The sequence below is a fragment of the Solanum stenotomum genome, chromosome 1 (genome assembly GCF_019186545.1).
Source record: "Solanum stenotomum isolate F172 chromosome 1, ASM1918654v1, whole genome shotgun sequence".
Lineage (NCBI taxonomy): Eukaryota > Viridiplantae > Streptophyta > Magnoliopsida > Solanales > Solanaceae > Solanum > Solanum stenotomum.
The window spans coordinates 63,788,412-63,798,836 of NC_064282.1; the positions used below are offsets into that span (position 1 = coordinate 63,788,412).

General features: G+C 32.4%; 1 protein-coding gene across 1 annotated transcript; it reads right to left on the reverse strand.

Moving 5' to 3' along the window:
- Window positions 1-3,714: 3,714 nt before the first annotated feature.
- LOC125876534 (probable serine/threonine-protein kinase PBL16) lies at window positions 3,715-8,242 on the reverse strand. Its single transcript, XM_049557747.1, has 6 exons — window positions 7,981-8,242; window positions 6,552-6,859; window positions 6,319-6,454; window positions 4,776-4,912; window positions 4,555-4,678; window positions 3,715-4,241 (listed from the first exon to the last, which is right to left on the reverse strand). Exons 1-6 carry the CDS (start codon window positions 8,042-8,044, stop codon window positions 3,850-3,852), a joined length of 1,161 nt encoding a protein of 386 aa, XP_049413704.1. The 5' UTR covers window positions 8,045-8,242; the 3' UTR covers window positions 3,715-3,849.
- Between the last annotated feature and the right edge of the window lie 2,183 nt (window positions 8,243-10,425).

A 10,425-nucleotide genomic window follows, 5' to 3' on the forward strand; every position in this document is an offset into this window, starting at 1 on the left:
CTAATTTTAATTTCCTTTAATATTTAGTCATGTAACTAATACTTATTAAATTTATTTTAGCATGATTTAGTACTTTTAAATTATGATCATTTTAATTATGACTTGTTAATTTGCAATATTTGTTTTACATGATTTCATTATTATTATTTTTTTGTTGGATATTTTAGTATCATTACTCATATCATATTTTGTGTTATTTTCTTAAGAAACACTTTAGATAGTTGTATTTTGGTAGGACTAAAGAAATATTTGAAGTACAAGTAAATTATATGTTTGTATGAATACTTTACTGGAAAAACCTGAAAAAACCTGAAAAAATCCGAAAAAACCCGAGGTTGAAAAACCCGAGTTTTGTTGGTTTGGTTTGGTTTATAGATTTAAAAATCCGACACAAATGGTTTGGTTTGATTTGATATTTGAAAAATCCGAACCAACCCGGTCATGTACACCCCTACCATCAAGATTGAACTCCCATTACACAAAATGGCCACCATCCAGTTCCAAAACTTCTTTATTCTTATGATAATGTCATCCATGGATTCAGTGCTGTATTGTTTTAGTTTTTAAGCATGCAATAAGCTCAACATAACATGGTATTGCCTGTTTGGATTTATGTTGTATTATCTTCAATAGTCCTCTGGCTTCCTGCATAAATTTAAGTACTCACAAACTACCAACAAAAACAGTAGTTTCGCTTGATTTGTTGGAAGCCTGAACAAAGAGCCGAATCTTTTGAATTTCATAAACCACAAAATTTATGCGAAAAAATCTACTTGTCCTTGATTTATGAAGCAAGGTCTATATATCTATTTTGTAATTTATTTTAGCTTTCCTTAGAAACTTTTTAGCCTACAGAATCTTAAATTGTTTACCAGGTAGCTATATCCAACTCCGCAGAAGCATTGCAAAGCTTATCCGTACGGGAAAAAGAGATGATGTGTTTCCATACGAAGCATTTTATAAATTTCGCTCCAGATATGGTTGTCCACACCGCAAGAGGTGTGATGTGAATTTATCCTAATGCAAGCATTAGTGGCTGTATCTTCAGCTTATTAGCTTATCTACTTGAGCAAAATTTATACCAACAAAAGAGAAGAAGTAAGGTCTAATCACTTCAAAAGGATGCCTGCAGAACTCAAATTCCCAAATCTCCAATTCATAGACCAAAAAACTAAACAGAAGCATAAATAAAAACAAAAAATGAGCAATATTTATTACAACAGACAAAAAAAAAGAATGATCTCTCACATTCTTTGCTTATGTTACTGATTCACAACCAATATAAAAACAAATTTCAATCACCCACTAAACCAAAAAATGATAAAAACGAAGGATCTTCTAGATAACTAACAAATCAATCACAACATATCTAGTGTAGTCCCACAAGTGGGAGCTAGGGTAGATATCAACTAATCATAGAGCAAAATTGCAATCAAATTTCTTTTATTAGAAAACTCACAATGTCGACTATTTCAACACATAAAACTTGTATTCAATCAGTAAAAATGGGAGGAAGGTAATAGACTATCTACTTTCAATTCCCTTTTCTCACCAACAAACTGAAATGTCAGTGACGTTTCTAAGCAACAGAGGATAATTTTAGATAAAATTCTAAATGTGCACCATTCCATGCTCCAACAATTGACCAATTATGACCAGTTATCTGATTAAAAATTTACTCATTGAGTATTTCTTCTGCCACATGGCCAATACCATAGAAAATGGAAAATATAATCACCATTTCAACAGCATAACTATTGAGATGGAATATGGTTCATCTGGTTAAAATTTGTTTACTTTAGGATGTTGTTTCTGAGCATTACACTTATAGACGTCAGATGATTTTCAGATGGTGGTCAAATGACACTATCGCTGTCGTTACTGGTTCAAACAGAGGAATAGGATCTGAAATTGCCCATCAACCATAGAAAATGGAAAATATAAAGCAAAGCTACACATTATTACACACTTGACTCATATCTGAAATTGCCCATCAACCATAGAAAATGGAAAATATAAAGCAAAGCACAGTATTACACACTTGACTCATACTCCTGAAACTTATCTCTCTGAGAATCCATATTTGCTATAAACAATATCATTTTATCTATTTAGACTTATGGGGAAGATATTAATATTGTCTTACACATATTCAACCATTACATATCCTATTTAAACTACTATATGAAATATTCAATAAAAAGTGCATTCGGACGATGCTTCCTCAACAAAGACTCCAACTTTAGAACAATTAGTGACTCATGATAAATACAATGAAACGAAATAAGCTAGATCTACATACACAGTAAACAGGAAAACCAGAGTAGCTCTTGATAAATAAAGTGGAGAAAAAAAATTTACCTGACAATGAGTAACATATTAATGGACAATAACATGTTGTTGGAGACATTTATATAGATGAGTGAAGTATATGATAAGGTGTACGATCAACTGAACTTGAGAGTCGGAAAAGGTTTGTCGCACTGATCGAGGAGGTTGAGCAGTAACTATACGTTTCTGTTACAGTGATCGATGAGGCTACTGTATGTTTTTGGAGAATTAAATTAGGTCTGAAAAGCAAATTTAATTTATAATAAATTCATATTTATTAAAACTGTAGGGTTAAAAAGGTAAATGAACTTTGGGGTTAAACTCTTCCCACTTATAGTAAAATATTTGGTAATGATAATAACTATACATTGTTTATTAACAATTCAGAAGAATCAGATATTTAGATCACAAGAATACGAAGAAGCTAAAAAATATTACCTTAGATCACATAAATAGATTATTTATCCCCCTTGGCCCTTAAAGTAATGTTCTAGTTATGTATTCACAAATCACTACAAAGGACAAAGAAGCAATACATAGTAATAAAATAAAAAGTGGCTCAATGATGAAAAAAGGTAAATGCAGATTTAATTTTTTTGTACAATGAAGATAAATGAATCCTTGTTCGAGAAGATCAAGTTGTTTAAAAGATTGTTGTTGTGCTAAGATTGAGAAAAAAAAAAGAGAATGTGAAAGAGGACAAAGATACCTTTTGTGAGAGCATTTTCTCCATTTTCTCTCCTGATCGATGAGCTTCAAATATGTTTGCACTTTTGATAATTAAAAAAAAAAAGATAACCACTTTTATTAGTTAGGTCTTTGTGTTAGTAGAAAAACTTTGGATATACAAAAAAATATTCTATAAAGGAGCATAGTGCATACTGCATAACACTAATTAAAACAAAAAAAAAAAAATTCTTGTACCACGTACTTAGAACTTGTGGCATATTTTCTTATTTTGCACTTCCAAAAGTCCTTTTTAATCCCACCCCTTTGTGAGTGGGAGTAAGACTTTGAGACTTGATTTTTAAGGCTTTTTGTCCGACTCATTCTTATAGTTGGAATACTTGAATGCTTCAATTGAACCCTAACACTTGATGATTCAGTAAAACCATCGTCATCAACAATAAAACTCAACTCTCTACCTGCCAACTTCAAAATACTCTTCGATTTTCTCTTTTGCGTCATCACTATCAAGCTCATACACAATCTTGTTAACAACTTGATGTATCATGGAATGTAAATTGTGAAATAACCTTGGGCTTTTGCCTTGGGGCTCCGGGTCTTGTGATGTGTGAGTTGGCACGGTTCTAATTAGTCTGGTATTTAAGTGTAGAAGGACCATTAACAGTATGATAAAAAGAATTGAAAACTGCTATTAAATTGGGAGACTAAATAAAAACTCTATTTATTTGTATTACAAAAAAGCCAAACATTGTAATGTATTACAGGAAAGTAAAATATTGTACCAAATCATTCTATTAATGCTAATGAAGTTAGAAAACCTTGTAATCATGTTTAAGTTTGCACCTTCTCTTTGATAACTCCATTTGGCGTATCAGTGATCACAGTCAAAGTAGGCTTCTCACTTGTTGGAACTTCACCAGGTATCTGAAGAGGCTCTAAGGAATCTACAATGTCTCTCATTAAAGGTCGTGCTTTCGGGTTGCGATTTAGGCAATGATACGCAAGCATTGCAGCCTTATGAACAGATTTTATGGGATAATCTCCATCAAGTCTTGGATCTATAATGTTGAGCAGTTTTTTCTTTTCTCTTAGCAATGGAACTGCCCAATCTGTAAGGTTTTGTTCTCGGGCTGGTTTGGATTTATCAAGTGATCTTCTTCCCGTTAGAAGCTCGAGAAGAACAACTCCAAAACTATAAACATCACTCCTAGGAGTCAAATGACCTACAGATAAAGCAAAAGCATTAGCGGTGATAAAGAAAATGAAAACAATATTAGGAGGACCACTCGATATCATTCAAGGATGACAGTATAATTTCCACCAAATACACTTATTTTCAACTTCTAACACTTCTATTCAAGCACGTAACTGCTCATCACTAAATTCAGTTTCAACACTTTGAAATTGCTTCTTAGAACTTTGTCCCTAAAAGCTACTCCAGTTCAGTTAAGCTCTATGTTGTTTTAATGCAGAAAAGATTGTTGCACATATTCTATTAAGAGAGACGATATGTATCTAAAAGACAGATAAATTTACCTGTCATAATATATTCAGGGGCAGCATATCCATATGTTCCCATTATGCGAGTAGAAACATGAGATTTGTCACCAACTGGTCCATCTTTAGCTAGGCCAAAATCAGAGAGTTTTGTATTGTACTCCTGTATAATATAAAGATTGCAGTGTATACTCACTCTAAGCTGAAGCCATTTGAGTGAAATCATGCATGAATAAAATATGGATATGTAGAACACTTACCAGATCTAACAGGATATTAGATGTCTTAAAATCTCTATAGATAACAGGTTTTTCAGCTTCATGCAGAAAAGCAAGCCCCTTAGCTGCGCCAAAGGCAATCTTCATTCTCATGGACCACGGAAGAGGAAGCAATACTCCTGAAATCAAGAAACCCTACATAAGCATAGTGACATGTAATACGACTCACTAAGTAAGAAATAGACATTCATGAAAATATAGGCTTAACTTGATTAATACCATTTACTAAAGACTTTTGGTAAATCTCAAAATAAGTAGTTCCAGTCATCCTTTCTGATGAGGGAAGTGTATCTGTAACTCTGAGGAATAGGTGCCTCAGAAACAATTCAAATGCTTTAGAGGTTTGTTCCCTGCTTCTAATGTATACTCCACAAGCTAAAGGTAACAAACCAAGTGGTAACTACGAAGATGTATTTCTGATTCAATCAGAAGAAAAGATTCTAGGCATGTTGACTGCAGACAAATTTGAAAGCTAGTTGTAAAGATCCCAACATTTTCTTAATGAAGCTGTGAAAAACAACTAATATTATCCTCAAAAGAATGAGGCAAAATTAAGTAGGGAAGTGGAGTCATAAAGACGGAAATTCTTCTTCTTCATAGAGACACTTAGTGTTCAAGCAGAAATTTTTATATATGTAAGTTCCACAGAGTGAAACCTGTCCAACAAGGGGAGCAACATGATAATTAATACTTGAGCATTTGATAGAAATTTTGCCAAAATATACTAATCATTTTGGAGCAAAAGGGACTCTAGTATTTAGGTGAAATTCTTGAAAGTAACACATCGTATAAATTAATTTTCATTTTATGCTTTCTCATATAGAAATCGAAACCATAAATGAGTAGAAGGTTTCTACCAGAGGAGAATTTGTTACTTTTGAAAGGAAGAGTAGGGGGGAAGGAGGAGAGGAAGGGAATCACGACTAGTCATAACACAAAATGTTAGTCATTGTATAGAGTCAAAAAGGGACCACATATGCACTGATCCAGAATATCATGGAAAAACTTATCCATTACCTTCTTTTTTTCTTTTGGCTGCACTTTTTAGAGGGTGTTCAAGATAGTATTATTTTAACACATAGACGGATATCCCCAGTTGAAAGTAGCTCCACTTCAAGATATTATCATACTTTATATATGCTTGTCCATGGTCCCCTTTATGGCAAGTTTGTCACTTCCCATGCTTGAGAACAATGAACACTAATCATAGCACAGCTTAATGGGGAATGATATCGTGAAAGTACATCCAGACTCATGAAGGCGATTGGAGATAGAGGGTAGGGACGGATTTCAAATTAGAGTAAGGGCATGCTAAGATAAACAAAATAATAGATAGGTGAAAACGATTAGGAGGGATCGGATCAGGATGCACTTCAAAAAAAGTTCCTGATTCCAAGCCATTTACAATCTTTGCATGTGCTAGAACAACTTACTTTGAGAATTCTTCCATTACGTACCATTACTACAGATCATTAAAATGAAGATCTAAAGTATCACATTCTAGAAAAGAACTAATCATACTTACTTGAGAACAAATTGTTTTCAACACTTCCCCGAGCCATATACTCGTATATAAGAACTCGATGTTCAGCTTCACAGCAGTAACCAATCAACTTTACTAAATTTGGGTGCGAAAGTTGGCCCAGAAATATCACTTCAGCCTGGAAGATATGAAAGAAAATACGGGGTTGAAAAATTTATTCAGAGAATTGAAGAAAACATAAATCATATGGAAAAAATTTCACAAGGCTAATTTACCAGCCATTCCCTATGTCCCTGATAACTGTTATCTCCATCATGAACCTTAACAGCTACTGTAATTGGCTGGAATCCTTCCCTCAAATCTTCAGTAATATATCCTTTATAAACATTTCCGAATCCTCCTCCACCCAGCATGTAATCTTGTCTAAAGTTGGACGTTATTATCTTAAGTTCATCAAAGAAGAATGCAATCAATGGATTTGTAGCTGAACTACGACGCAGGTCTTCTACTTCTTCGGGATTTGAAGGCATCTTAGTGTGATCCATCCTTGCCTTTTGAGATGGACTTTCATCCTTAGGAGACTCTGAAAGGAAGTAAAATTGTAAAAATGATACATATTCACCACTGAAATTGGGGCACATATTGACATTTATTTTGGACGGTGACAAGGCAACTATAAGTGGTTTCTGTTTCTCTGAAACTACCTATCAAGTGAAGTATCAAATATTAAAATGAAATCAGAAACATGGTAACAAGCTCTGAAATATTTTGCATGTCAACGATGCAACAAACTACACCTCCGTTTTTTTAGTGTTATGCCAGATCACATGGATTAAATAAATTAAGGAACACACATCCAGGGGTGGACCCACGTGGGTTCCAAGGGGTTCACCCGAACCCCTCGGCAAAAAATTACACGTAATTTTCTATATTTATGTGGATATATATATTTTGAACCCCCTCAATGACAAGGAGAAAGAGATAGCCCAGCGGCATTTTCCCTTAAATTAAGCCTCATGTCGAGGGTTCGAATCCCTGGATTAAGGTTTTTTTTAGTTTTTAAGGTTCGAATCATGCTAAAAGTGTGGTTTTAAACCCAAAAAAAGACAAGGGTCCGCCACTAAAACTATATACTACTACTTTCTTGAAATTTTATTTTGTTGGCTTATATATACACGTTTATACTTTTATTTTCGAAACCCCTGAACGAAAATCCTGGATCCGCCACTGCACACATCATCTTTAGATATTCAGCTAGAAAAAATCAATTGACTAGAGAAATGAAAGCTAACTGTTAACTTTAATGTTTCAGTGACAAAAAGCAGGACATGAGCCATTTGTGTAAGTACATATATGCAACATAAAGATTATGCAGATTAATCAATCTCCGTCTATGAGAGAGGAGTTAAGCAATTTAAAATTAAATTTGTATTCAAGAAGCAGAGTAGTTGTACAACTTTTGAGTGACTGATTGGACATAGTAGGGATTCAATTATTAAGATTCAACAATAGAGTAGAAGGAAAGTAGTAAAATCGGAACCCTTTTACTTTTTCTTGTGTTGCATACATAGCTTGCCAGGTATAACGAAATCCAAACTTATCGAAAAGCCAATATTCTATCACTATTTATAGAAACAAGGAAAAGGCAGAGGAAAAATGAACCTTGTAAAGTGGTAAAGAGAAGAAAAAATACGAAAAACTGACCAGATTTTGCATTAGAAGAGACTCTATATATTGAAGGTTGCCCCCAACAGCAGCAATTTCCCATTGTAGTATAAAACCCCAACTTTCTCAAAAACGACCCATTACTAAAAATGAGGCAAGAGAATTAGCCAAAACCCCAAGAATAACAAAGGATCTTTATTAGTTTGATGAAGAAACTAATATAGTAACAACCTGATATTTGTGTGTGAAAATGGATTTAGTTTCGTTGTGAGAATGATGGAGAAAAAAGTGGGAAAGTGGAAGTGGCGTTGTGTTGTGTTGTCTGTAGCACAAATAGAGTTGTGCGCCTTCCTTTTCAATATTTCTGTTGGGTCCTACTCAAATAAACATTCATATTTTTATCACATAACATAATACTACTCTCTTTTCATTTTTATGTTTATCCTATTTTTATTTCAAACTAAAAAATCTTATATTGGAAATATGTTAATAATGTTGAAAAACGCTTACAAACAATGTGATAAATGGAATTTAATAGAATATTTCAAAAGGATCAAGTAATTTGCGCCTCAAAATCATGTATCATTGAATTGAATATGATCTATCGATTAAGAATAAGTAATAACAAATAATGTGCATGATATCAGGAAAATTAATTGCAAGTATAACACTAGATATAAAAGAAATCAACTAATTTTATATTAATACTTCAAATTTAATGAACCTGCAAGATTTATTCTCAAGCTAGTATTGAATTATCAATTAATCAATTAAACACAACCCCAAAATTATTACCGAATTGATAGTCTAATGATAATAATATCAAAACCTTAAAATTTATTCTCAAGCTATTATTGGATTATCAATAAATCAGTTAAGCAAAACCACAAAATCCTGACCAAACTGATAGTATGGTAAAAATAAAATCAAAACCTTTGTAAAGATATTTTAGTAGCCTTATTTCTAATATCTACAATATCATTACATTTCTTTTCTTAATGTTTCATTTACTTAATACTCATCAAAATTAATTAAATTATCGTTTTCACTTTTAAAAAATGTTTAAAATTAATTATCATTTTAGAATTTCAAGATTAAAATTGATACTTATTTTCAAATTACAACTTTAACATTAAAGAAATAGTTATTTTAATACTTCTCAATTTCAAAAAGTAATTTTATAAATAGAAATAACTAATAAATTATATGTTTTTGATTCTTTTATATTTTATTAATAGACATAAAAATAAGTAAAAACAATAATTAAAAAGGTGATACAAGATACAAATGAAATACTAAGGTGTGTAGGCTTTGTTTCCACCAATACTTTTGGGTCGTTCTCTAGCTTTTCTCAATCATAGCGTGCGCCTGCACATTATTATTTTCTTTTTCCCAAACATTTGAACATCTCACCTAACTTTGTTACCCTACCATTTTCATTCTTTCTTTTTTCACTCGATGTTCAGTACCATTATTAAAATTCAATTAAATTTAGATTCGTGCAAAAAGTTTTACATTAAATGATAAAGCGCTCCCTAACAAAGACAACTATATATCCAGGAGAATCAAACCCGAAATTTTTTGTTTAAAATGATGAAGTATTTACCACTCCTCCACCGTAACCATGGTTGGTCATTCCTCTTTTTCTATTCCTTCCTTATAAATTTAATGTCATTTTCACTAGTTTTCTATCTTGATATAATACTCTTACTTGATTATGAGATTAATTATGTCATTTTCTGATGTATCTTTAATTAATTTTAAATGGCAACAAAATAGATACCTTCTTATTTGAGTTTCTAGAACAAGTTGTTTTAGCTAAGATTCTTCCGGTTAAAGCTATATGGCTAATGTAAATTATAAATTTTCTGAAGCTAATATATATCGGTAAATATTGAACGATTTGTATTCTTCTTGCAAATTATTTTTGAAGATTTGTTTTGTGCAACTTGTATGTCTACATTCAATAAAATAACAAAATTGAAGTCATAAAAAAATCTAAAGAAATAAAGCATGGGAACCTTTTCACCTATCTGTTTCCAACTTGAATTATTTGATTTATTACATGTAATAAGTGAATGTATTGATTGAATTATGGCCAGAAACTCTACGGATTCGCTATTCCACACGATCTAGTGATTGTGTGAAGTGAGTCGCCTAGAGTGCAGTAGATAAAGAACACTTTATTTACATGAAAAACACCCAATTCATAAGGATGTAAAATATCACAACATATACCTCTAAAGGATTTAACTCACTTCACTAAACTCAATGATACAACAACAATTTAAGATTACACACACAATAACCTAAAGAATTAAGTCTAATTCCTACAACTATTCAAACCTTCCAAGGTTTACGTTTCCAAGTCTTCGAGTCGCCCAAGTTGAAGACAATGATCCTATTCCAGTTTATAATTCACTGGATCCATAAAGCATTAAAGATATATCCAAGTCTTCGAGTCATCCCAAGTTCTTCGATATG